The sequence below is a fragment of the Zonotrichia albicollis genome, chromosome 3 (assembly GCF_047830755.1).
Source record: "Zonotrichia albicollis isolate bZonAlb1 chromosome 3, bZonAlb1.hap1, whole genome shotgun sequence".
NCBI lineage: Eukaryota > Metazoa > Chordata > Aves > Passeriformes > Passerellidae > Zonotrichia > Zonotrichia albicollis.
Genome location: NC_133821.1, coordinates 107,527,561 through 107,554,993, shown reverse-complemented (window position 1 = coordinate 107,554,993; position 27,433 = coordinate 107,527,561). Strand labels below are relative to the sequence as shown.

General features: G+C 37.6%; 1 protein-coding gene across 4 annotated transcripts in view; it reads left to right on the top strand.

Annotated features, from left to right (window-relative positions):
• Positions 1-27,433, top strand: part of FAM135A (family with sequence similarity 135 member A) — a 78,749-nt gene that overhangs the window by 18,006 nt on the left and 33,310 nt on the right. For 3 of the 4 annotated variants that reach the window (XR_012579767.1, XM_005483931.4, XM_014264956.3), the window contains exons 3-7: positions 160-280; positions 20,147-20,226; positions 24,376-24,518; positions 24,634-24,704; positions 25,019-25,192. Coding sequence is in view for 3 of the 4 variants with exons in the window: in XM_005483931.4 (XP_005483988.2) it covers positions 204-280; positions 20,147-20,226; positions 24,376-24,518; positions 24,634-24,704; positions 25,019-25,192 (545 nt within the window). In the remaining variant the exon portion in view is untranslated. Of the gene's footprint in view, positions 1-159; positions 281-20,146; positions 20,227-24,375; positions 24,519-24,633; positions 24,705-25,018; positions 25,193-27,433 lie in introns of those variants that run through there. The other variant, XM_074538448.1, reaches the window with a different exon arrangement.

The following is a 27,433-nucleotide window of genomic DNA, read 5'->3' as shown; positions in this document are numbered from 1 at the left end:
GTGAGCTGGATTTGGTACATCCTCTATTCTTGTTTACCTCAGGGCCTGCATATTTAGGAAAGCTGTGCAAAACTGTTTGTAAGCATTGTCCTTTTTAGGACCAGATGTGCATTATCCCCAGCTTGTGTCCTAAATAGTTTGTTTTCTCTTTGTTTTCAGTAACTAAGGTGCTGACAAGTTTTGACTTCTTCATCCTCATAAACATGAGTGAAGTTCAGGCTATGGTAGAATTCTCCGTGGAGCTCCACAAATTCTTCAATGTGGATTTGTTTCAAAGAGGGTAGGTAGCATGTTTTTTCAAACTTTACTCCATTGGATGGCTTGTTGGAAAGACCTTAATGGGTACTCTGTCATGCAGTGTTGCTTCATGTGTTATTGACTATTATTATAGGGATTTGATTTTTTTTATTCTGTATTGGAAAGTTATGTTCTTTCTAGGATTCAGTTTTAAATATTAAAATATTTTTTCTTAAAACCTCATTTGTAATACAATATTTTTGTGTAATTGGAGATGAGGGAAAACCTGTAGATATGGAGAGAGCATTATATTCTTACCCAGACCTTTACCCTTGCATATATTAATTTCTGTAACCCCTTTTGTTTGAAATATGATAGGTGTTTCTCTTCAATATTTAAAAAATGGTCTTGCCCCAATTAACCTACTCGTTTATCAGTTTGGCAGTGGAGAATTTCACCAGCCTCTCTCTTGTCCCTGTGCTGTGCCTCCAGTTACACAGGACTCCAGGCTGCCTCTTTAGACTCTTCTGACCTCCTCTTACTCCACCTTATCTCTGTAGAAGTCTTTTCCACATTCCTTTCATTTGATATTACATGATTGTCCTAAATTACTTTCTCAGGTCCTTGTTTCCTGTGGCTGTGCAGGAAATAATCCTTTGTAGCTTACTTTGGAGCTATTAAAGATTATTGGTCCTTTCGTGTTGTGGTACATTAGCCTTCTGTCAATCCTCAAGTAGACTGCAGTAAAAATGCATGTTAGAGTTTAGGCTGTGTTAGTGTTTGCAGAGATGGAACAGGGTGTATCAGTGTTGATTTACGATAGCTGCTTTTTCCAAAACATTGTAGAGTAACTTTCCTCAGAAGCACTGATAAGAAAATATATTTGTGGTTTTAGCCTTGCCTTAGTTCGAGACTGGGGTGTGAGTGTGTGCAGTGTGCATGTGAGTATTGTTTTCAGTACAGCTGGGGGGGTGTTTTGACTGAAGTGATGACCCATTATATTTGGTACTATATGTAGTCAAAGTACATACAACAAACTGACCTCTTTTTAGGGAAAATTGTAATTTCACTCTTCATTGGAAGAGAAGGATTAAGGAAGGCTTAAGAGGTCTGTGAAAACACTGAGAATATTCTAATTACTTCAACAAAAAAGCACAGTCTTTTGAACTGTAGCCTTTTTAAATCTTTGAAATCAGTGAGGAAGGAGAGGGTAGAGCATGGCAGTACATTTACTCTCATGGAGAACCTGAAGAGAAGAAAGTGTTTTGGTTGTCTTAAGCTAACAATTCAAATGGTTCCTCAGAAAGGTAGTTGAGAAGCAAAGCACAGCTATATAATTACCACTGCCTTACCTGGCGTATTTCTTTTTAGCTTACTCTTGCAGTAAGCTAAAAAGCAGTAAATTCACAGGGCAAGTTCAGAGAGATGAAATGCTGACACAAAGAGAAAAGTGACGTGAGGAGATAACTTCTCTGGTTTTGAGCTGAACCTTAAACTGTGGGCACATTCCTGTAGAAATTAATGTCAGGAAGAAGAGAAAACTTCCAGAATAATTTGACAGACCAAGAAATGTGACTATTTCAATTCATTTAATTTGGGTAGGCCCCAGTATTTTTCTATGAAACTGTTTATTTGAGACCATATGTAATACTTCTGTTGTGGCAGGAGCTTTTGGATAATGGATTGAATGATCAGAAAAGGAAATCTTTAGTTTCATTGTTAGCCTCCTATTTTTTAGCTATGACTGTGTTTAGCATGGTTTCTCTTGCCAAAATCAAGTACAGAATTGATTGTATTGTGTGCATTTAAGCCTTCCCAGTGTGGCATGCTTGTCTCATGGAGTTAGAAACATCACGACCTTCTGAACTGTGTAGAATAAAATGTCAGCTATTGCAAGTAATCACATCAAGTTCCTTATTAGAACTTACAAGATTTTACTCCAAAAGTATTTGTTTGCAGAGTGAGTCCAGATTCTCACTCATTTGATTACTGGAGTCATCATTCCCAGCCTAAATTTCTTTCTGATCCATTTTAGCTGTTTTTCTTAATGGCTTTGACTTGTGAATCACTCTATCTGTCTAAAAGTCCACCCTTATGTATTTTAGATGTCAGTCTTTTGTCCCTTTTATTAAATATGAGCTAACATGAGTTTGGTCATTGGTATTTGTGGCATATTCCCCACCCTCCCCTCCTTTTCTGTAGAGTCCACATACCCTAATGTTCAGTCAAACCCATTTTACTGTCTTCCTGCTTTTATAACTATTTGAAGAAATCTGCCAACTCTTGCATCCCAAGTGTCTCATATTTTCTTGGATTTGTATCTGTAGTGGCACTACAGTTACCAGAAGCACTTATGACTTTGTTTACACTAACAGTTAAAGTTGGTATTTAAGGAATTAATTACTAAAAGCAGTGCTGATGTCCATGCATCTGTGCGGTTCCATGGTTACTTCAGACTAGATTTTAACCTCATCTTCTGCTGAGGACCAGACATTTTGTATCATGAGTGTAATTTGAAGTTGTTTGGATCAGTAGTTGGTTCAGACTGTTTTTTGCCCCCAGGGGCTGAAGTGCATTTTGTGACAGGTAGATCAGAGTAGTTCGACTTCCTTTGGAGACATCCAGGCTCTATGACTGGAAAGCTCTCAGTGAACTAAACCAGCATGCAGCAAACTGGGGTCATTGGGGACGGTGCCTCAAATCCTCAAAAGATCAAATCTTTTGATTGAAATTCAGTGCAGACTGAGCCCAAATTTCTCATAGTATTTTACTCAAGATCATATTTATATGAAGGGTTATAACTATCTTATCCTCCTGAGTGACCCTCTTTACTTTACTTTTATTTTCTTTACTTGAAGATAACCTACTATTCCAAGAAGGGCTAACAGACAGTGCATTGTAATAAAATATTTGTCTTATGTATCCAATACAGCTATTTTGTTATGTTTTCTTATAACTGTGCCATTTGCTTTCAACCCAGCTTGTTACAGATGGCTCCATTGGTTTATTTTTATCTGTTATTACATTCAAATAAGGCTTCACACAATTTTTGTTTCGAGCTAGTGAGATGTGATGATAGGAGTTTTGCTCAAACAGTGATTGATATGCGAGTATCATGTAACAAAATGAATTAAAGAAATGTATCTGTTTGGGACCTGTGAGAATGATAGTCTGAGGTAGTGAAGTTTCAGGCTGTTTTGTCATCTTAGCTCATAAGAGTTCACACAGGTAAGGTGGGGGCTCGATAGTACTGGTCTTCTATAAAGACAAAGGTACCATAACATCATTTGATTACAGAAGTGGAGAATGAGTTGAGTGGAAAATTGGTTGGATGATTTGGCTCAAAGAGTTGTGATCAGTGGTGCTAAGTCCAACCTAAAGCTGGTGACCAGTGGCGCCTCCCATGGGCTGATATGGGTCAGTAGTCCCAGCAGTCTTTGCATAGAATCATAGAATGACTTGGGTTGGAAGGGGCATTAAAGGTCATCCAGTACCAACCCTCCTGCCATGGGGGAGGCACCTTCCATTAGAACAGTTAGAGCCCCATCCAGCCTGGCCTTGAACACTTCCAGGGATGGGGTGATCACACCTTCTCTGGGCAGCCTGTTGCAGTGCCTCACCACCCTCTGACTGAAAGAATTTCTAGTATCTCATGTATCCCTAGCCTCCTTCAGCTTAAAACTGTTCAATTTCAAAGACTTTGCTGTAAGAACAGGTTGCTTACCCCCTCATTTACATACATTTTTTATGTGTCAGGATAGAAATATATCCTGAACTGAGATACAAATGTGTTCAGAGTGTCTGATTCCGAACAACTGCTTGCTGAAAGTGCCTCAGTGCTTTGTAGTGCTCAGTTGAAGTTCCCGTGTTCCCCATGGGAGGATGGGTCCTGATGTCTAGCTTGGGACAGTCACACCTTTTCTGTGGGCAGGAAGAGTTTCCTGGTAACCCTCACTTGTGAGAATGTGAGGTTTGCATTTCCCCAGAGCTGTGTATTGTTTTTTTTACCTGTAAATGGCAAATCTAATGAGCTAAAGAGACTTAGTTAGTAGTTTGTAGTTTAGCATAGAGCACACATTGCTGCAAGATCTGCTTTGAAAACAGCTTTCATCTACATTTCTCCCATCTCTGTGCATTCTTATAATCCCAGTTTTAAGTTCTTACTTTCTCACCAATCTTTTGTTACTTTGTCAGTAGTATGTATGCACACACAACTGGCCAAAGCTGGGTTTAGAATACTTGTAATAGTTATGTCTATGTGTTTTGCCCTTTTGCTTTTTTTTGGTACCATTTTAATTTGTAAGGTACAATACTTGCAGTTTAATTGTGTGTTTCGGAAAAAGAACTTCCTAATGGTTTTTTTTTGCTGTGTAAATTTGTTGTTATATAAACTATGAGGAGAGGAAGTAAAATAAAGTAGTAACAGTAGCTCTTTATTGCATATTTACTGTTTAGTGTGTCTTAGTTTTCTTTTATTTGAATTTGTTTTGGGTTAAAATATTCTTATAAAGCCACATGAAGAACTTGTATTAGTAATGTAAGTCTGCCACACTTCTTTAAAGTCTTTTTGCTTTTAACTGTTGGGTAACAGATGGAAAGAATAATACTAAATACCTTCCACAGGAGAGACTTTGGCAGATTATAACCTAAAAGGTATTTTTGGAGATGTATCATATCTGAAAGGTTATTGGTAGGATTGCAGCATAAGTTGCTTGTGAACCTAAATCCTATTAAAAGTCAAAGGAATTTAAGCTTCTGAGACTACTGAAAATTTAGCCCTATGATATTCTTCTGTTCCACAGATTTATGTTTTTCCATGTGTAGATTCTCACTGATGTGTCTAAGCAGCTTTGACATTTTATGCTTTCATGCATGTGGTTGTGTAATGTAGCTTAAAAGAAAATAACACTGAATCAGAGAATGAAATTTAATAAATCTTATTATGATTACTCAGTCATGTCATGAGAAATAATGCAATATATAAAAGGTTGTATTGTTTTCTGGATCCAGTGAGTTGCCTACATTAATTTTAAAATTTTTAGCAAGAAATTAAAATTCAAAATGTACACTTCCAGCAGGACCATATTTCTTCCTCCTGTTTATATCAGAAATGAAAAGTCCTTAAATGAAGAAGGAGCCCTTGCTAATGGTTTGTGTTGCTAGCATATGATCAAATAACAAATGCTTGATGGACAAGGAACATTCAGGTTCACCTGTTTCATCTTCTTTTTATTTCATACAGCTCAGACATACTTTTACTTTCAAACTACATTTCTGTATGACATATTTTTCTGGAAATAAGTGTTGTGAATTACCTTCTGACAGGATAGCTTATCTTTTGAAGTATTGTACTGTGATCTTTACCTAATGTAATGCATTTTTACAAAGAGGGGAGAAAGCTGTCAAATTTGTCCAACAGTTGTAAGATGAGCTCTGTTTTTCAGTTATGGTTTTACAGCAATACAAATAGCAATTATACTGGCTTAAGATTTGGAAGGCTAGGCTGTAAACTCAATGGAATAATCTGTCTAGGAAAAATTATGCAAATATTTTTGGTCTTGAGTTTTTTGTTGTTGTTTCATTGTTTTGGTTTTTTTAAGTGGATCAGTTTCTGATTGGAGTTTGTCAGTAGATGCCCACACACAGATCCTGCTTGCTTTGAGGCAGGAAAGGGTAAGACTGGGAATGAGCAGTGGGGAAGTCTTATTTTAAATTGCCATTGCTGCAGAAGTTGAAACTTAGTATCATCAATTATCCTATTAGCCCCTGTGATGCAGCATGTCTGAGACACCAATGACATGGTCCCAAAGAGCAGTTACAATTTAAAAGACAGAATCTTGTCTCCTAAAATATGACATCTTATATTTGTTGAAAATAGGGGTTAGAAAAGTAAGTAGAAAACTGAGCACTGTTTCCTTTGAGTTAGCTGAGAAATTAAGGTTTTTTGAAGCACACTGAGTGGAAGTGGAGACATGGATAGGTTGTTCTGCTTGTCTTCTTCAGTTATCTGAAGACTTCAATTATCTGTGACTTCGAGCCACACAGGGAAGCTTGTCTGGGGGTCACCTACAGCCACTGTAAATTGGACTCCTACTTTTGAATCCTCCTTCCTGCTCTTCTCTGTGGGAATTCCTGGAAGACTATACTCCAGGTTAAGAAACTAAATGAGATACAGATGCTGCAGGTTTTAGCTGCATGTTCTGACCCATGAAGATGATTGTACAGATGCTTATTTCTTCAGTCATTATACATAGAGGTATAGCTAAGAGTTGGTAGTTATAGTTGTCCTGAGGGTATGTTTATTTTCCTGTATCCCCCCATATTCCAAAAATATTACTTCAATGTTTTATAATGTTCATGGGTACTCATTGCATCTTCTAGACTTATCAGATATGGGATACAAATTTCAAATCACCTGAATTTTATTCAGATTTTAGCTCTTGCATTAAAGTAGTACTTTTGGACATTTTAAAAATAACAACTTTTGCAATTGAAAATATGATTTTGCAATGGAAAACATTTTCTCCACTCAGAATTAATGCTGTCTAATGGCATCCTCAAGGCATTCAATTTGGCAAAATTCCATTTTCTAAGAACAAAAAGATGAAGAGCACAGATGCCTAGTTATGCCATCTTCCTGCCTTTCTGGACCTGAAAGGGCTGTGGTAGGCACAGCTCTTTGGTGTGATGATATGGCATCATTTGCCATCCTTTGAGACTGCTTTTGGAGGATCTTTGTAATTCCATCTTTCTTTATGCAACTGAAGAAATAGGGGTCTTGTGTATATAACACCAGGTACCATTTCACACTGCAAAGTAACAATTGCACTTCAGCATGCCTTGCCATGAAGTCTGTCAGGAGAAACATGATCAACGAGTTTAGTTTAGTGAGGGAGTAAATGGCAGTGTAAGACAGGAATTAGTATAAGGGGATTTTATCTGGAAATGACCCATTCTTTATTCTGTAGAACATATAGCACTCAGCTGTGTATAATATGAAGGTAAATGGGCATAGGTGTTAGTTGAAGGCATCACAAATAATGATTTCTTGAATATGCACCTTCTTTTTCTAAATGGAGTTTTACTGAGTTCAGTATTATGGAGTGGCATGTGACAGCAGTAACAGTTTTAACTTTGCATTGAATACATATTTAGTTACTAAAATTGCTACTTTTGAGATTCTTTCAAGTGTTAACACCCTTATGTGCAGAAGGTTGTAGCTTGTGCATAGTCTTACAGTTCAGACCTGACACTGTGAGATGGTAGCAAAACCCAGAAAAATCTGTCATTCATGGGTGTTTTGCCTTATTTATGTGTACTTGGTTGATACACATAATAGTTACAGCAGAAATATGATTCCTTAAGTTAGTTTACCATCTATAGCTATCTGAGGGAAGAGAGAGAGAGAGAAAGATGCTCATCCTGTGTTTCAAAGTCTTGACTGCCTCACAATACAGCAGAAGTTTCTGGTATGGTGTTTTTTAGTGCCCCCTTTGCTGCTCGTACAAACCAATATCTTGATGTGCACCTGTATCTGTAATCACAAGCAGCACTTTACTGGATCATCACAAACTGCAGAGAGCATATAGCTTTTAGAAATAGGGAACCAGGCTCAGTCCCACCACCAAACACAGACTCAATCAGTGACTCCAGTCAGGTGTTTGCTTCAAAATATCTTCCTCTTTTACTTCTTATGCCTCCTGCCAATTACTGTACTCCACACAAAGTAACTCATCAAATTTTTGAATATTTTTTACCCTTATTTCAACCCACTCTACTTGTTCAGCCTTTCCCAGATTCTGACTCACACTGGCCATGGGGGAAGAAGCTTAAAATATCTCCAAATACTTAGAGGCCCTCTAGACCTGACCATCATGTTCATGCTTATGTATACATAACTTCCTTTGTTGATTTGCAAAGTTTTAAAATTGCTTTAAAAATTTGCCTCATATTTTCTCAAAAAATATGATGAATACCTTAGATTAAGTGATCAAGACCTGCTGCTAATAATTTTCTGTATTTGTGTATTTTTACTGCATGAAGTAGCATCCAAGTTATTGGAGGTAATCAGACTGGGAAGAAAAAAGAGGTGTATTTTTCACTTGTGCATGTTTCTTTGATCTGGATGGTTGTGCCTGAGCTCCATTGTTTTTTTGGTGGAGGGAGAGGGTGAGAGAGTATACCCAGCATGGCCCACTGTTGGTGTCATGAACCCAAATCTGGAGTGAAATAGCATTCTATGGATTTATATTGGGCCTGAGCATGTATCTGCCAAAAGGTGTGATATGCATGGTCTTCTCCTGCTTTGTCTGCTCCTGCAGTCAGGTCAGTTGGATGGGCTTGCTTCTGGCAGCAGTATAGTCAGAGAGGGGGTTAAGCTGGCAGGAACACAGGGATAATGGTAGAGATCTTACAGGTATGGAGATGGGTTGGAGAGCATCTGCCTGAGTAGGGTGATCCTGCTTCTGGTGCTTCTTGTGTGCCTGCAGCCATGCTCTTTCACCTTATGGTTGGTCAGCTCAAAGTGGTAAACCAGCAGGAAAAAACTGGCAAAACCAGAATCATTCTGGGTTGTATTTTTTTAAATCTCTCTGGTCCACATCAGCATCAGATATTCTGTCAGTGGTGGTGTGCAGGAGTATAAAGTACTCAGGAGGAATGGGATGCCTACTTCTGTCACCAGCTAGCTTTTGGGTTGGTTTAACTGTAATCCTGGACTACAACTAATCCTGAGGGAAATGTCCATAAAAGTTCCAGCCTCTGTGTTAGGAAGACATATCTGGCACGGGTGAGGCCATTATGTCAGTATGATGTGGTCAGTGACAGCAGCCCAGAGATCAGTATGTTTTGAAACAAAACCTCTGTTTGAACTTTTGCATTCATCTCAGTTGGCATCCCTGCCCCAAGGATACAGAGTTATGACAGATGTCAGGTATGTCAATTCTAATTTCCCTAAGCCCTCATGTGGAGATACAGAGCTTGCCTGGCAATGCCAGTTTGCAGTTTCCACCTCCCTTGCTGCTGGCAGCTTCGTGCCACTGCAGTGCCCTGCCCTGTGGGTTGTGCTGGCTGAGCTGCTGGATCTGACCAGTGTCCAGAGCTGCTCTGCAAGTTGTGCATTGGTGTAATTGAGAAAGGTGGCAAATGTCTTGCAGGGGAAAGAGTTGAGTGCCTGGGAGGACAGGACAGAGGAAAAGGGGTAAACAGAATTCCTTAAACTTAATTTCTTGCAGAAGTCCTTCTATTGTAAAAGCACAGTCTAAATTTCAAGTCATTATTCTTGACATTTCCTTGCTATAAGAAAGGATAAGGTTTCCCAGATGCCAGCTTGCTTGACTGGCACAGAGAAGGAATCAGATTATTGCAGAAGTCAGAGAGATCCAGCTCTGGTACTTGGCAGAGAAAGGGCCCCTAATCACGTCCAGAATGCACAGTCCCTTTTCTGTAGGTCAGTTCTGAAAGGAGGAAGGAGGAGATGATAGAAAGGGATCCAGAGCAGCAGAAACCCTCAGCTTCCAACTCTGCAAGGAGACCTCGGGCTCTTCTTCAGTGGATTTTGCAGATCTCAGCTCACAGGGAGCACTGCTGGGAAGTCAGCCTTGTAAGGGGAACAAAATGAGTTCGACACCCAGATGCATGGAAAGTTAGAGGCCCCTCAGTGTATGTAGAAAGTAAATCATATGATCACCTTGATGATCATCTCTGCACTTCAGTCATATCACTATGATTAGTGCTTCTTCTATGGAGTTTTTCTCTTGTTCTGGTTATTTTCTCAGTTTTCATCTCATAGTACTTTTGCATGCCTTCCTTTCAGCAATTTGTTTCCTACCTTTCCTGAATACATTCCTACATAAAATTGATTTCAAAATATTTTGGATACCATTTGAGGTTTTCTGTGGTGCTTTTTATGGTTTTCTCAAAACAGAAGCCTTTGAAAAATGTAGACTTTAGAAAAACAAATTGGTTTTTTTGCTTGCTTATATAATTTTTTTAACTTGTTGAACAGGTTCAGCAGGTACTGTGTGTCTTCAGGATATCCAGCTTATGGAACCTGGCAAGAGAAAAAGGGATTTGAGTACTTAGTGTGTTTGTTCTCCTGTAATTTGTTTCATTTACATAAACTGGCCTCAGAAATTTAATTCTTGTGAGTATACTGGATAGGGTAGGTCTTAGGAGATGGAAGATACTGTTGCTGTAGGAGGTGGCTGTATCATGTCAAAAAGTCTGTTCAAGAACAGTAACTCTTCTTTTTTATGAGCAGGAAAGAAGTGGAGTTTTTGCTTTCAAATCTTGAATGTTCACTTTATTCTTTGACATTCAAAAGCTTTTAGGATCATCGTAATTTAGAGAAACAGGTCTTAATTTATGCTGCTAACTTTTCATTACTTGCTTGTGACATTGTTCTGGTAATATTCTCTGAGGTTATTTCTTAAGATTTATGATAATAATAAAGCAGTTCTGCTTCTCAGTGCTTTTGGAGTTGAAACTCTTGAAGTTGAGGAAAAAATAATTTACCAGAAGTGGCAGTACAGTTTCATATTATTTCTGAGCATGGAGCCCCACCACTAGCTCAGCCTTTCTTAAGCCCTTGTCACTGAAGGGAACTTCAGTCATGTCACTGAAGGGAACGCTTTTTCCTCTGGCTGTGTGATCCTGCCTTCTGTTAATAGCCCCTGCTGGATTCTTCTTTTCCCTTTTCAGGTGGATGAGCATGTTGGTTTCTTTTACCATAGAGGTGATGGAACAGCAACACTTACTTGAGGCAGGACAAAAATACGTAAAAGAGGTTTTGGTCTGCAAAATGCTTCTACCTGGGGCAGTACTGGCTTAAGGTGATTTAAATGAATCATGAAAATGTGCCTTGCTTGAAGAAAAAAGACACTTCTAAATCTGAGAGATTACTTTTCTTTCTTAGTGTGCTAATAACATCTCAGCAGTATATATTATTTGAAACTACAGTGTTTCAATGTAAAAAATTAAATGACAGGAGCTAAGGTCACTTTCATGAATTACACAGCTTACTACAGGGGAAAATATGAAGATGTTGGTAAGGGATGAAAGTGACCTACCTTTCTTTGATTTATCTTACATAAGATACGGTAGCTCACATGGGCTCTTCTGTCATGATTTTTGCAAGTTTTCTTTGTGGTACCTGATTTTCCCTCTGGTTAAATGTTTGCTATTTGCAATTAAAACAGAGATTGCCTTTCATTAAAATAAGGTGCAAAGTGAATTGTAAGGCTTGTGTACTGACCAGATGAGAGGAACAGAATTGCACAGCTGCAAAACTTACAACGTTTGAAAGACTGGTGAAGGCCAGAAAATGAGTTGTCTTCTGGTCTCCCATCTGCTGTGTTTGCTAAACTTTGATTTTGAAATTAATATGTTGTGATATGTCTTAGTAAAAACTGATGTCTGTTTGCAAGGGCTGAAGTTATAAAATTGTGACCCTGTATGCTAGGAAAACCTAGCATCCCATACTTTTCTCCCCAGAAAACTAAAAAGTTCCAAGCCACAAAGTGGGTAAACAATATATCATTTGCAAGGCTAGTATGAATCAAAAAGTCAAATGAAAAATACTTTCAAGCTAAATAAATATAGTTTAAAAGTTGTTATAAGAGAATGAGAAATCATTATTCTTGAAGATAAGCTTTATGGGACTGTTGTACTTTAAAGATGTAAGGAAATTTAGTATGATTTCTTTCTTTTTCTCTTCAGTAAGAACAGGAAGTAAAAGAGGAACTGAAATTATAAACATAGACTAATATAAGTTAACATATATTTGATTATATAAGAACTCATCTGGTACTGCATGTTTATGCGTCTCTTTAAAAAAGCAATAATTATTTGAGACTGTTCCCCTTTCAAGTTTTTTAATAGATGTTCATAAGCACTGCAGGAATTCTGCCTGAGTATGTTTTGTGGAAAGAACATGGTGAAAAGGCTTTTGTAGTAATAAGGCAAAATCTCCAGTTGCATTTACTTTCCTCTCTCCTGTTTTACGTATTTAATCCTGTTTCATAACAAGCTGCTGTGACTCAGTTGAGGTATTAGTCTATAATAACTCTCATCAAACTTTTGGTCTAGTTACTATTTTGTTTATATGTAAGACTAATTTTCAGAAATGTGTGCTCTAGGCATGTGAGGTACTTCAAAAAAGTAATTAACTTTCAAGGAAACTTACTTTCAAATGTATGAGAACCTCTTATCTGTTTCCTGTAAGTTTGCCCATTCATTGTGTTATTCATCTTAATAACAGTCAGCTGGGAATTACATGGATTTTTCATTAAAGGGACTGCAAAAAGATTTTAAACATAGGGCATGAAAGTTTTCCTGTTACTCAAGTATCTGAATTAGAGTTTCTCAGATAAATCCCACCATTATAGTAGAATGTAAATCTCATATTGGTTCCTACTAGAAGTACTTATTACAAAATGATTGCAAGATACTAATCTTTCTATGCATTCTATACTTGTATTAAATAATTCCCTGTCTAGATAAGCCCTCTACCTAGTTTGATGTCCATTTGTTATTTTGTGGGCCCCAACTGGTTTTGGTGGGATTAAATTTTTATAGACAACTGCAAGTCTCCTGGTGAGGAACAAGTCTAACCAATTCTGGTTTTAATTTTGCACTTCAATAATCAACTTTTTATTGCCTGTGCTTTATTGCGTCTTTCTCTGTTCTCTTATTTCTGTTCCATTGCACCTTATTTTATTTCCGTTGTGATTTTCCTCTTTGCCTGGGTTGCCTTTTTACAGAATGCTTAGGAGGTAACAAAAAAAACCTGGCAAATTTGGGGTAATGTTTAAGATAGAGTATTTGTGTTCCACAATCATATGGAATGCTTTAAATGTTACAGGTGTACTCAGATTGCCTAGAAAACTACATTGGCATTTGTCAGTGTTGGCTTGTAACTGTGGGAAATGCTAAATGTCTTAACTGCTTTTTTGATTGGTTTCATAAATCCATAGAAGAATTAGGGATGTAGGGTTTCTGCAGTAGCCAGGGGCTTCTCTTGTAGAACAGAGGGGTGTTGAACAGAAATAAACGAATATTTTTCTCATTGTTGGATCCTTTCAGTATTTGCTGACTCAGCCTCTCTGTGCTGTGGGAGTTTCTGTCAGTGCCCGTTTGCTGCCGTGGGAATCCGTAGGTGTGATCTGTGGGACACAGCTGTGCCAGGGTCAGGATGACGCTGCCTCCACGGAACTGCTGCCCCCAGAGCTGCCCGCTCCTCTGGAGACTCGCTCTTCTCTCTGTTTTCCCTGCAGTTCCTCCTTTCACTGCCACAGTCCATGGTTGCAAAGCAGTGCTTCATCTCCAGCTCTGTTTCCTCCTGCACCAAACGAGTCCTGCTTGCCTGAGCCACAGCTCACCTTGGAAAAAAAGAGAAATCTTAGTGGTGGTCTGAGTGCAGGGTGTGTTTTTAATAGGGCCCTGCAGTCGGTAGATCCCAAGAGCTCTCTTGAGGTTTTGCATATACAGAGTCACAGCTGTTCTTCCATTTGGTTAACTATAAATTTAGAATCTGCCCTGCAGGTGACCCAATGTGCATGTGAATTTTACAGTCCACGACATTCAGTGCTTGCTCTTGTTAATGTGACTGAGCACATTTAAGTGTGCAGTGTGTGCAGTGGGATCTAGGGAAGAGGAAAGCTCAGACTCTGATGCACATGCTTCTGTCTTTCCTCTTCTGGTGAGAGAAACAGCAAAAAAATTTTTGTGGGAGAGGAACAGCAAAAAAGTTTTACCTCAATGATGAAGTGTGTTAAGAAGCTTTTTCAGAATGTACACTTGCCTTGGAATGTTCTTTAGCTGACAAACCAAGTGGTTTTTCAAGTAAAGTCTTGTGCAGCTATTGCCATAAATACTCATATGCTTTTTTAATGCTGAGATTTTTTTATTATTTTAATAATGGTTGTACTTTATGACTGCATTTGCATGCATTACTCCCTGTAGTTCCATATGGGAGCATTAAAAAGTCAAATCACTATTACTTCATACGTTTCTATTTTTGTCAGTAGCAAGATACATTCCAGTTATTGATAAACCTATTTCCTGCTCAGATTTTAAGTTACCATTTTCCACAAATGTGGTAAAAACTCCCTTACTCACGGCTATCTAAATGAAGTTCCCCCATAGTGGGGACAAAAAAAGGAAACATATAAATTTTCCTGCGCGGGAAAGCATTTTCTGGCACATGCCAGATTTTTGAATCTTCAAGATTTTATTACAACTTGATGAACAAAATTTTATCCTTTATACACAGAATGGACAGTGGAGATGTCCTCTGCCTAAAGGAGAGCAGTAATTCTAGCTGTTTATTTCAGAACACCTTTTTCTACAAGGTCTGTTGTAAGGACACTGAGCTCCAGATATCCTTGAACCATTAATATCATGGTTATACATTTGCATTCAGTGACATTGAGGACCAAATGACATAAACAGACACGAGTGCATATATTTACTGAAGAATGACTGCATAGGCTGGGTTTGACAGAAATCACTTGGATATTTATAAGCTCTCTACTTCAGCTTTGCTTGTGTGCTGTCTCAGTAGACATCTCAAATGTTTGAACTATCTCCAAATTTGAAGAAAAAGCAAAGGTACCTTTTGGGGGGTGGATATCAAACTGTTTCAGGATAAAGGTTTTAAGTAGTACAACTAGAGCAAGAGATCTGGTATTTTTAATCCTGGACCTCATGTCTGTTGCCAAGATAAGTAAAGTAAATGCTGTAAACATTTAGAGAAGGAGAGGTTGGCAAATTTTCAGAGGTGGTGTTGTAGGTCATCTTTTTTTTTCCTAAGTCTATGACATTTGAAATTTTATACGAAGTAAAAAATGCTGCCTTTCAGAGAAGCTGTTGAGAGGGATTTTGCCTGTGTAGACTTAAGACCAGGAGCTGAAATACGCTCTGCTGACGGGTGTGTCTGCAACTTGTTCTGTGTACCAATTCCCAACCATATGTGCTTTTTTCTGTGTTGCCTTTCAGTCATCAAGTTGGAAATTGCTGAACCCTGTTTTTCAGGTTTCCTATAACTTCTGTGATCATAGACTGATTGAGGCTGAAAGGGATAGTAGCATATCATACAGTTCTGACTCTCTTCCTGCTGAAAGGAGGGTCAGAACTTGATACAAACCATATTGCTTGGAGCACTGTCCCTCATGTCTTGAAAGCTTCCATAGGGGGAGATTCCATAGCTTATCTGTTCCAATGCTAAAGTATCCTTAAGACTGTTTCAAGTTCCATTTACTCAGCCTCCCTCTGGAGCCTGTCCTTTAAATCACATCAACACCCATGAACATCAAACTGTAGCAATTGACTTGTTGTGTTGAAAAAATGGTTCTCAAGACTGATTCAAAATCTGTTCTTGGTGTAGTCAGACCTTCATCCAGCTGTGTTGCCGGCACTGCTTGTACTGCAGTGACTCTTGTTAAGGCTCAACTTCCTTAGCTGCCGTTGTAACCCAGCCTTTTAAAGTGACAAACACTAGCTGTGTCATCTAACATCACAGGATCTTGCTGAATTGTCAGGTGCTGGCATAATCTGTCAGGGTACTTTAACAGTTAATGCATATCAGGCTCTTGCTCATGATTAATTTTTTATTTTATTTTAATCATGCAAAAATGCATTTTCTGTCATACTGTAAATTAAAGTTCTTGGTGGTATTTCTGTTGGTTTGTTCTCTGTTTAGAGAAATACAGGGTAATCTTGCTTGAGCTGATGACACAAATGATAGTCTGAAGGATTTTGCTGTTTTTTACAGGTCATTCTTACAGTATACGACCTTTCTGAATGCCACTAATTCTTTTCTTCAAAACAGAGTAACTTTAAAATGTCTTTGTCAAAATACTTCAGACTTCTTTGTTATCTTAAAAAATCAATGATGATGTGGCAGTTTCAGTTAATAATCTGAAAATGGTGGGGTTTTTTTCATGTAATGCAGTCAAAACAGAGATGAAGGGAGAGATTGTAACTTTTTTTTTCAAATTATTCTTTTAAAATCTTCACATAGAAACACAGCTAGTCTATGCTTTAAGAACCTTAGCACTTTTCTGGAATCTTAATGCTATCTGCAAAGCTTGAGCTATTTTGTTTTTCTAGTATTTCTGCTCTGGAAAACAGTTTTACATATAGCTTTATATGAACCTGAAGCCCTGTCTCTGTTACTAGTAGAGCATTTATCTAGGTTGCTCTCAGAATCAGGACTTGAAAAAGTACCAGACTGGTGCAGGATCAGTTTGATAATTCCCCTGTCATGTTCCTGTGACTTAGAGATGCATGTTAGAGAAAATGTGCTGTACTGAGGTTGGGCATGTGAGTCTCACTGGCTTTGCTTCAGCACGGGCCATGCTGTGGGATGTTTGTGCTGGGTTCTCCCTTCCAGTGGGCTTCAGGAAAGCAGTGTAGTATAGACACACCAATGGACCCGAGCTGCTGTGTCTGAAAAGTTCTAGTGGTAAGCCTGCGAGTGTGTGTTTAAATCTGCCATGTTCCACCATTTGGAAGAAGCTGGAGTGGGGTTTGAAAGCATTGGCAGCCTGGAGTTTACTTCATTGATCTGGGCACGTTTGCTGCACCATGGGTTGTGTGATCTGTAGCACTGTTATCATCTGGAATTTTCCACTAGGCAGGATACCTTCATTCTCTCATTACATTAGATAGTGGGGAGTTGATATGTGAGACAGTGGAGAGCTGATTGTATTCAGATCTTATTTATGGAGTGTTTTAAGGATATTTGGGAGAATTGAATGTGATAGGTGAGTAACAAGTCCTTGATACTGAATTGCTATGTGTAGGCCCAAGCAAATACCATAGATCAGGTTTATGTGTCAGCTGTCCTGACGAGAATTAAACAATGTTTATAGTACAGCCAGGAAATAGTTTAAAGTGACTTGATTTTGTTTTGGTTTTTAATAGAAATGGAAGCATTGCAATGCAAATTGATTCGTGGATTGAACAAAAGATGGCAAGATGAGGAAGGCAGGGCTTGGGGAAAAAGAGTGATTAAACTTGATCCATTTTTTTTCATTACTTTTAAAATTTTGCTGTCAAATGAGAAATGTATATCATAACTTTAAAAAAAGTATTTCCTTATTTACAAATTGCAAATATAATACCTTTGTGAATCAGGTATCCTGTTTCAGTATAATAGCTCTTCATTTGCAGATAGATCCTTAATCTATACAGCATTTAAAGATGAATGACAGTGAATAATTCAGGTAAATACTGTGTAGGGGGCTGTCTTTCCTTTTAAAGTAACTTAGTGCAGTTAAATAATTTTGTTATCTATCTAGGCATAAGATTTTGAATTAGTGTTTGCGTATTTGCCCTTAGCTGAACTCCTACAAGATTTTATTATTCAGCATAACAGGTGAATGTTTTGTGTTCTAAACTGCTTAAAGTATAAATCTGCTGAAAAGCTAACCCATCTGTCTCAAACAAGCAAACAAGACACCTTCATCTCCCTATGGAACCAAATAAAAATGTCAGGCAGGTAGAGGGTTTGCTGAAGAAAAAGGATAGAATGGTCTGCTCTTGATTAATTGCAAGCAAACAATAATAAGAAAGAAAGGATGTCCTAACAGCCTTTTGGTTTCACAAATTACATTTTAAGCATGAACAATTCTATTGATCGTTTTCTTTGAGGCACAAACTGTAAACAGTCACTTAATAGTATCTCTGGGGTGAATGAGCCTTATTGGATTAAGTAATGGGAGTATCCCATTGCTCCTTTTTTCTGTTTAATGCTCAGTTTTTATTTTGCTTTGCCTTTCATTTTACCTTGTTACAGTCCTTATTCAGTAATCTATCCACATTTGATAAAGTTGTTAATCCTGAGTTAAATTTATGCTCTGCAGAGCTGTCACATGCTTCTGAACATCAGCTGAGAATTATGCAGATTTTGGATTTTTAAAATTCTAATAGAATGACAATTTGGTATGAATAGTTTGGTAGGCTAAAGCCAAGGTGAATTAAAATATGTGGCATATCTCTGAACTTACTGAGATGTGATGTTTTAATAGAAAACTGCAACAAAATATTTCATGTAAACCATATAAGTAATTTTACATTCTTTTAATACAATGAAATAATTTCTTTTAATGAAATAACAAGCAGTATGCTTTACCATGACAAGCTGGTCATCAGGATCATGGGAAGATGCAGCCAGTAGTGGTAAGGCATCAGTCTCTTGATGAATGTTTACTGTGGATCCAAAAATGACACTGTGAAGCTGGGGCTGGTGGAAAATATCTCCTTGCTGAGGCTATTGTACATTATCATGTATCATGTTTCTTCAGTATAGGTGAAATGAGTCACTAAATGAATGAGGGAAGTCTCATCTGACCCAGAAAAAAGGAGTACATCAGTACTGTGCTGCATCCTCCTGGGTTACTGTTGAGAGGGCACTCTTCATCTTCTCAATTCTGTATACTCTTGGAGAAGATAACAGTGAAAGCTTAATGTTAATTCATATTTCTTTAACCCAATACAAAATGAATTAATTTACTATTTATTAATCACTTAGAGAATGTATTTGGAATCATGTTTGACCTGTGGGTTTCAAAAAATGAAATGTAACTAGTAGCTTGCAATAGGTTAAGTTTTGCTCTGCTTTTTAAAAGTAGGAATTGCTTAATCTCTTATCTCTAACAATGTTACTGCTTCATTATAAAGCATTCTTTGATGTATAAGTTTTGATGTGTTTAAAGTTGACTTTTAATTTTGTGAAAGAATTAAATTAAGGGCTTTTTCACTGGCTGATTGTTAGGCTAATTCACATTCAGTCCCAAATGGGGAGCTTCAGTTGAAATGTTAGAAGTCAAAATCAGAAAACAACAAATACATTGGTTTGGGTTTGGATTCTTGGGGATGATGAAAGCCCTGACTGTGATTGGGTGTACACTGTGGGTGAAATATGAGGGGTAAAAGTGTACTCCTAAGGGCATTTATGACAATGCTCCTACCAAAAAAGGTGGGGTTTTCTTACCCCTGTACCTGTGTTTGTGCTGCCTCTTTTACTGGTCCTAGTCTTCGTGGAGCTGTGTGGTCACATCAGCTCACTAAGGAACTGAAGCTAAGTCTTCAAACAAAAATAAATTATCTGAAATGGGATGGGAAGGTTAGAAGGTGTCATCTAAGGGTATTTGTGGGTGCTTGTGTTATGTAGAGGCTTCCATAAAATCAGTCTGTTGACAGTTAAGGATTTCTTAGATGAAAATCAAAGTTGGAAATGGTATTGAGCTGAATAAGATGAAAATGGTTTAGAGATGGGGTAGAGACCCCAAAGACTTGTTGTTGGGGTTTTTATCAATTTTAAGTTTGAAGCCTGCAGTTCCTGGCTTTGATAGCATATAGGTACTGTTGTGTTTTGCTTAGTGTGACCTTTTATTTGCTCTTTTGCATAGCTGGTGGCCACAAACCGCACAGGGAGTGTCTGGTAATCAGTGTTTTTTCAGAGGATCCTGGAGGGGGGAGTTGTACAAACTGCAGTTTCACCTCCTTCAGTGTCAGAAATGATTATAGCAGTCCTGTAGATGTGCAACATGGCAGATCCTTCTGAGATGACTGTAGTGAATGGGATAATCCTGATTTTTCATTCATACCAGTTTCCCAGTGTAGTTTACTGCAGGTCTTTGCAGGTATTTCCCCCAACTCTGTCGGGTGTGGAAAAGCTTGTGTTGGGATTTCTTTTTATTCATGTTTGACTATTACTTTGGTTAATAATTAAAAAAAATAAAATATAACGAAGTAAGGGTCAAGTGAGACAGTATTAAGCTTTGTAGACTTCCTTGATCTGTTCCTTTTTCCCATTATCCATTCCTGCCTTTGTCAGTATATCTGTATATGGTAAATGAGATGTACTCTAACACATCTTTACCAAGTCACTCTTTTGCTTTAGCTTTTACCAGATTCGTGCATCAATGAAAATTCCTCCAAGAATTCCACACATATTGGAAGCTAGTTTGTTACATGGAACTGGTAAGTGTAAAAACTTTTCAGTAAATTAGGTCATTATCTTGCCTTGCTAATTGAGGAATTACACTTTTTGTTGTATATTTTTATAACTAATACAGAAGCATTTTTAATTTTGTTACTAACACAATGCATATATATTTTGTTCTTAACAACAGGACTCAAAAGTTGATTACAGAATTTGTGTTATTGTTTTTCATCTGCTGATCGTCTCTGCTGGTAGCAAAATATGGTGGTTGCTTTATATGAGTGTCTTCTGTTTTTTTCCACTGATTGGCTCAGTCTTCTCCATGTTTCAGGCTAAGATGATCAAGGGCAGATCTAAGTAGATATCTGGAAGCAATGGAGAATTTCAGATACAGACTCTTACACAGATTGATAAGCCCATTCTTTTTCTGAAAAGAACACTTTGAAAGTATGCAGTTTTCAAACTTACTCTGTTGTTCTCTAGTGGAACACTGGAAAATTGATTTAATCTCCTGAACAGATTTCCCTTATCTTTTTTCTTTTTTAAACCTGTCATTCACTTTTGATTTCTATAACCATGCAAACTAAATCCAGAGAAACCTCTTGGGGCTCACCTAATTCTGTGTAGGCCATACCTCAACATAATGTAAAAATGTGAAAAGCAGAACAATAATTAAGTTTTCAAATGTTACATGGAATTATGGGAATTTAAAGGAAGAAAAACCCAATATAGTCTGAGAAAATGTAACTGAATACAGTCTGATAGGATGTAACTGAATTTTTGAGGCTATTTTGAAAGTAGCTCTGAGTACAGCAACAGTGGAGATACTGGATTTTGGTCAAGCTTCCTAAATATTTCTTGGACTTGTGTGAAATAAATGAATAGTTCTGATGAGCCAAGATTACCCCACTTCAAAGGCAAAGTTTAATGCAGTTTAGAGAATTTGGGTCTGGTAAACATCCTTTAGTAAAACACACTTTTTGAGAAGTGACACTGAATAATATGATTGATATTGCTGGAAAAAAAAGCTTTTCCATTTCGTGGTATATTTTTGAATGGTCTTAGGTTATTTTTTTGTCAGAAAGCTGCTGTCTTGTTATCAAATTGTGACATGTGTGTTATCTCTTGTTTCCTGTTACTGGGCATAAAGGGGTACAAACATTAAGAGTGCAGTTTGGTGTGAGTTTAGATCAGCAGCTCTGACAAAGAAAAAAAAAGATTGCTTGATTCCCCTGGCTGCTCTGTCTTACCTTCATATTGCTCTGTGTGCTGTTGACACAAATGTTTGATTTGGTCTGGAAACTCAGCTGGGGAACTCTTTCAGTTGACAAGCAGCTGTTTTACAAGAAACCCAAACCCCTTCAAACCCTTTTTGGGGCCCTTTTTTGATCAGTTTCTCAGTTCTGTTTTCAGGTAGTTACTGATAATGTTTGTCTCACAACAGAGCAGAAGGAAGGGTACAGGCTGCTCAGTGAAAGGGGATTTGTTTGGCCTTCTTGTGGACATGGTAGTGCTAGGTCTTGCTGAGAACCTCTGCTTTCCATTTCCATTAGCCACCTGCTTGATTTAGCAGAGCTGGGTGCTGCAGGCTCACATGCAGCCCCCCTGCTCAAGAGGAGGAATAGCTGATAGCAATTCCTGAGACTGCTGGTATGTGCAGAAAATAGCTGCTATTGGTCTCAGTGTAGAGTAGCACAGTGCTGATTCACTGTGTGAAAATGTTGCTTGCTGACCACAGAGGAGGCTGGTCAGGATCCCCATTCTTGGGAATGCTGTCCTTTATTGATCAGGTGCTTCTTTCTGTACTTTCCTCTCTTTTCAGTCTTTCTCGTATTTGCCTATTCTAAATTCTATTCGCTTTGTCATGTCATGATTTTCCCACTCCTCTCCAAGTAATTTTGCCTTCTTCTAGGCACAAGTCATCTGCAGTTTCCTGACTTTGGTTGTGTTTTCCCCTCTCCTACAGACCATTTGTTTGATGTCTCTCCTCCTTTTATTTTCCTGAGTCAAATACACAGTCTTAAGTTTTTCCTCTTTTTCCAGTTCACTTTTATCTCCTTTCACCCCTTGCCCAGCTCTTCATGCAGTCCTCCATTAATTTAAATAAGTATTTTTTTCCATTTCTATTTTTCTCATCTTTTAGTAGCTCATGAGAACTGCTTGGGACACAGCACGAGTGTCATTACAGATATGCTAAAGCAATTCACTTGCTTTAGCTCCAGTCTTGCGAAGGTCTTTTATTATTCTTGTACTTTGAAGGAAGGTGTAGTTGTGCTGTAGAAAATGAAAAGAAAAACATATTTATTTTTAGCCTTTATGAGGTTGTTTCAGATTTAAGGATGTTCTGAATTCCTCCTTCTCTCAAAAATTCATGGCTGGTTTTCAGAGAAAAATAAAATGGGGAGGAAAAACCAGCGAAGGCAGAGTAGGAAGGAATGAGGTGTCTGGTTTTATGATGCAAGAGTAAATTATCTTCTAAATATAAAAATATATATATATAAAAATATAATAAATTTATATGCAAGTGTAATGAATATGTAAGAGTAAATACGTCATTTATATGCAAGAGTAAAAAAATTCCCACTTTTTTTCTCCTCTGTTGTGGAAACAGTCTTTTGCGTGGATAGAAGCTTAGGAATAGTCCTGGCCAGTCAGTGCATCTTTGATTTAAAAGGCAGCAGTTTTGCCTTGATGACCCCACGTGTGTGAGACCTTGCTCCCCATGTGGAAGTGGCTCAGCCTGTTCCTGACTCAGCTTTTGCTCTGCAGCTCCTCTCTCTCTTCTAGGGGTGCCGGTTTGTGTTCCGCTGAGGTCAGCAGAGCTCAGGGCTGCAGCTCAGGCTTGGACACTGCAGAGCAAGTGGGACCTCAGCCATTTGTCTCCATTACTTCTTTTGTTTCAGACAGGAGTGGGAGATCCCTTTTGCTGATGCTGTGCAGTTATATCAGATTATGTGCCAAGTGAAACCATACCTGCTCTGCCCTTCAGCTGTAACAGATGACACAGATGGATGTAAGCTGAAAGTGGCATTATTCATAGGGGAATTACACAGTAATGATTCAGCCTTTGTAAGCACTTTGTCCAGGATACCTAAACTGATGATATGTATGAAAACACTTCAGCAAAACCCAGTATTTGTACATTTCTGAGGACAAGTTGAATTAAGATGTTACTAAGAGTGGGAATGTTTGCCAAGGGCAGTAATATTCTATCAGAGGCCCAAAGCTGTAGACTGAAAACTGCAGATGTTTTTTTTCCTCTTGTGGATTCCTTTGAAGTAATTTATTAAGAAGAATGAAAAGAATTTTAAAAAATCTTTTGCACCCTCAATTTCACGATTTCTAAGACATTTTGTCTTGGAAGATATTGATGTTATTGAGCCATTGTTTAAGAGGAGTTATGAGTGTCAGTATTTCTGTTACTTCTGTTCTTCCAAGTTCCAACTTCTTTTAGCTTTTTTCCAGAGGATAGTACCCATTGTGATACTTCCTGTGTGATAATCCTTTGCTATTATGATAAATATTTCCTCAATTACTGTTTTAAATCATTCCCTTTCTCATTTCTTCTCCAAACCTTTTAACTCTTTTTTTTTTCAGCAAAAGATTCCCCCACCATTTATCACACTTTTCTGAGCTCTTTGTGATGAGTAGCCTTTGAAGTGTCATATTCCATGTGCAGTGTCAGGTTCAGGTGATAAGCTCGGTATTAGTTTGGCCTGAGTAGGGTGCAAGGATCTTGAAAGAAAGAACAAACAATCTCTGGTCTTGATTGATTCAGTGGAGTGGTATATGTCATTTAACCTCTTTGCCTCATCTGTAGGTAATTTTGTTTTCAGTGTGGTTAAAACCTGCAGATTAACATGAATGCTAGATGAAAGAAGACAATTCAGGATTTTTATTGCAATTTTTGATGCCTAGAATGTCTTTGGTTTGTAACAAAGCAAAAATTCCTCAGAACTTATATTAAAAGCAAATTATATTAAAAGTACTGATAGTGTTTCTTTGAAACAAAATGTACCCCTTCAACCTTCATCAGTCACTGACTGAAAACCACTTACATTACTGATGTTGTTACAGTTTTAATAGTAATCATGAAGCTGATGGAAATGATTAATTTTCTTTTTAATAGTTAATTAAAATATTAAATTATTAAATAAATAAAAATTAATACTTTTTTCTCTCTTCAGGTGCAACAGATCTTGCCTTTCCCGCTTCAGTCCATGACAATATAGTTTGCAGTAAAACATTTCAGATTCTTTACAAAAATGAAGAAGTTTCTGTGAATGATGTGATGATTTTCAAAATAAAAATGCTGTTAGATGAGAGGAAGGTAATCTGCTGTTCAAATTTACTATATTCAGATAATTTAGGCTTTGTTATATACAATTTGAATTAGTACAAATAAGGGACCTGAAAGATTTCATGCTTCTACAATTTCTTTGTAGATTGAGGAGTCGCTTAATGAAATGAATTTTCTGCTAACATTAGATTTACACTTCACGGATACAGACTACTCGTAAGTTTAAATATAGAAGATTTTGTTAAAGCAAGAATATATGTTAACCCCTTAATCTGTTTAAATCTGTATTATTTATAGATATAGTATGTTCACATTAGACCTAAATGATGGTAAAAAAGAAATCTAATGCTGAAGTTGCTTAAGATTTCATAACTGGTTTGTCTCATTCTAACTTTTTTTCCTCTGGGGGACATGCCATTGTGTTCCAAAGTATGGACTTCTGATAAATTTCTGTCTGAGTCAGTTATTAATAACTTGCACTTTAAATATGATTGTTCTAATTGTATGTTGTTCTGTTGATTTCTTTTTAGACCAGATGACCTGAGCACACTACAGCCAATTAGTAGCCGAACTTTAAAGTTGCACTTTAACCTCCACCAGGGCCTTCACCATTACGTCAATGTTATGTTTGATTACTTCCACCTTTCTGTCATATCGGTTATAGTCCACGCTTCTTTGGTTGCTCTGCATCAGCCATTGATAAGGTAATCTCTCGCTAATAAAATGCAAATCAATTCTTGATTGTCCAATTGGAAATGATATAAAACCAGAATACTTAATAAGGAGTTAAATCTATGGACAGAATTTTTTCTATGATGATTTTGGAATTCTCATTCATTTGGAATTTCTCATCCAGAAGGATGAGAAACTTTTTGTTTTTAAAATTTTCTGAAACAAGTTTTGAGGGTTTTTTTAATTAGAAATAAGAGTGTGTAGTGTAGAAGAGAGAGAATGCCCAAGGCCAGAGAAGTGGAGGATTGTATAAATATCTCTATTTGTAAGTGTATGTTTATATGTATAAATATTTATGATTTTTTTAATCAGGAAGATCTGCTGTACACTGTACACACTGACTGAAATAGCTGCTGTTAATACAAATAGGGTGCCTTCTGTTAACTGTCTTCACAGTTTTCAGTTACTACTGCAATGGCAGTGATGTCTACAAATGATACATTTAGTATTTTATTCGGTAAAAGGAACTGGAGAATTAACTTCTCTCTTTAAAAAATATTTTGGCTACTTTTTGCTGGAGCCTTTAATTTCATCTACATGTATCAACCTTTGCAATCTCTGTTTACTTTGCATCTCTCTCTGTGTGCAAAAAGGGCTGTATAGTCAGTTACACATATGAAGTATTCTTTGCACACCTTTTTTTTTAGCATATCTATCTTTTCCTTCTTTTATGGTCTCCAAATACTCCATGCTGCTGCCCTCAAGTTTACTCATATTCAAGGCTAGTCTGTGCCATAAATGTCCAGACCTCTAGCTTCAGGAATTCCCACTCCCTGTGCCTTTCTTCACATCATGGAAAGCACTGTCTCTGAGTGTGTTAGACAGCTGTTCTGTGCTGTAGGGCTGGGCTGGGCTGGAGGATTCAGCTGACTTTCATCGGTTTGTGTCATTTTTCCCCCTGCAAGTTGGTTTGAATTGTTTTGGTGATGTGTTATAGACATGGTTATATAGTAAATGAACTCACACATCTGAAGAGATGGCACAGCCTTATTTGGGAAAAAAACAAGTACTGAGAAGGTGGGAATTGTTGTTGAAGACATAATCTGATAAATGCACTTTAAGTCGCATCATGTATGTAAAATGTACATGGTCACACTGTCCCACAAGTGAGATTCAGGCATTTAACCTATATTGATCATTTGTTGTTAGAAAATGAAAAACAGGTTTTGATACTAATTTTTATGCAGAAACATATTTGTCCCTACTGACCTTTTTCAAAAGTTGCAGTAAATCTGAGGGGTTTCCTATGCATTTTTCCTCAGTTTCTGACTTTTCAAGTGATGATACAGTAATGCTATTTAATTTTAAACCTCAGCTTGATACAGTTTGTGTAAGGAGGTACTGAAACAAAACAGCATCTTCTATGCTGCTTTTGTTATCTTGAGAGTAGGGTGTTGCTGTGTCCACAAAATTAAGTATTCAAGTTGTCCTTTATGATGGGGAGAGGAAGAAACTTTTAAATTTACAGTGTTTTAATTCAGCTGAGCTGTCCCATGTAGCAAATACTTAATGGTTGCTGGATCCATATCTGGCTCACTTTTCTGGAGCACTTCTTTCTGAAAAACCTGAGAATTGCAGATACCACTCCTTTTTGTCCTTTGGGCTTTCATGGGTGACAGTTTGGTCTTCTGTTTGGATCATGCTCATGTTATTGGCACGTCTTCCTTTCCAAGGAGTGGTCACTTTTTGAGTGTTTTCTTCTTCTGAGTAGCATTCAGATTCACCTTCTGTTGGGAACTGTTAACCAGTGTTAACACTTCCCTTGAAAGAGAAGATAATTCTGCTTGGGTACAGCCCTGGACTCCTGTATAATCTACGCTTTTCTTTAATCTGTAATTGCTTATTTCTGCCTTTTATCTAATAGTCTCCACTTTCTGCATTCATTCATTTTTTCATTCATCTTTCCTCGTTTTTATCACAAGGCTACTGTTGCAATATGCTCTGTTCTTCCAGGAGTTCAGGAATCCTCTTCCTGAACTCCTCCTCAGCAGGCAGAGGTCAGGCATCCTTTAGGAAAACAGTAATGTCAGGCTGTGTAACAGCTTTGAATTTCCTGCTACTGCTTCACTTTTAAGAGGTTCAGTCTTCACAGAAAAATCCACAGAAACGGAATGCTTTATACCTGTGTAGTTCAAAACTTATCTTTCTGGCGTAAACTTTCAGGAATATTGTTTAAATTAATTGAAGTTTGCATTGGAAGTAATGAGGCACAG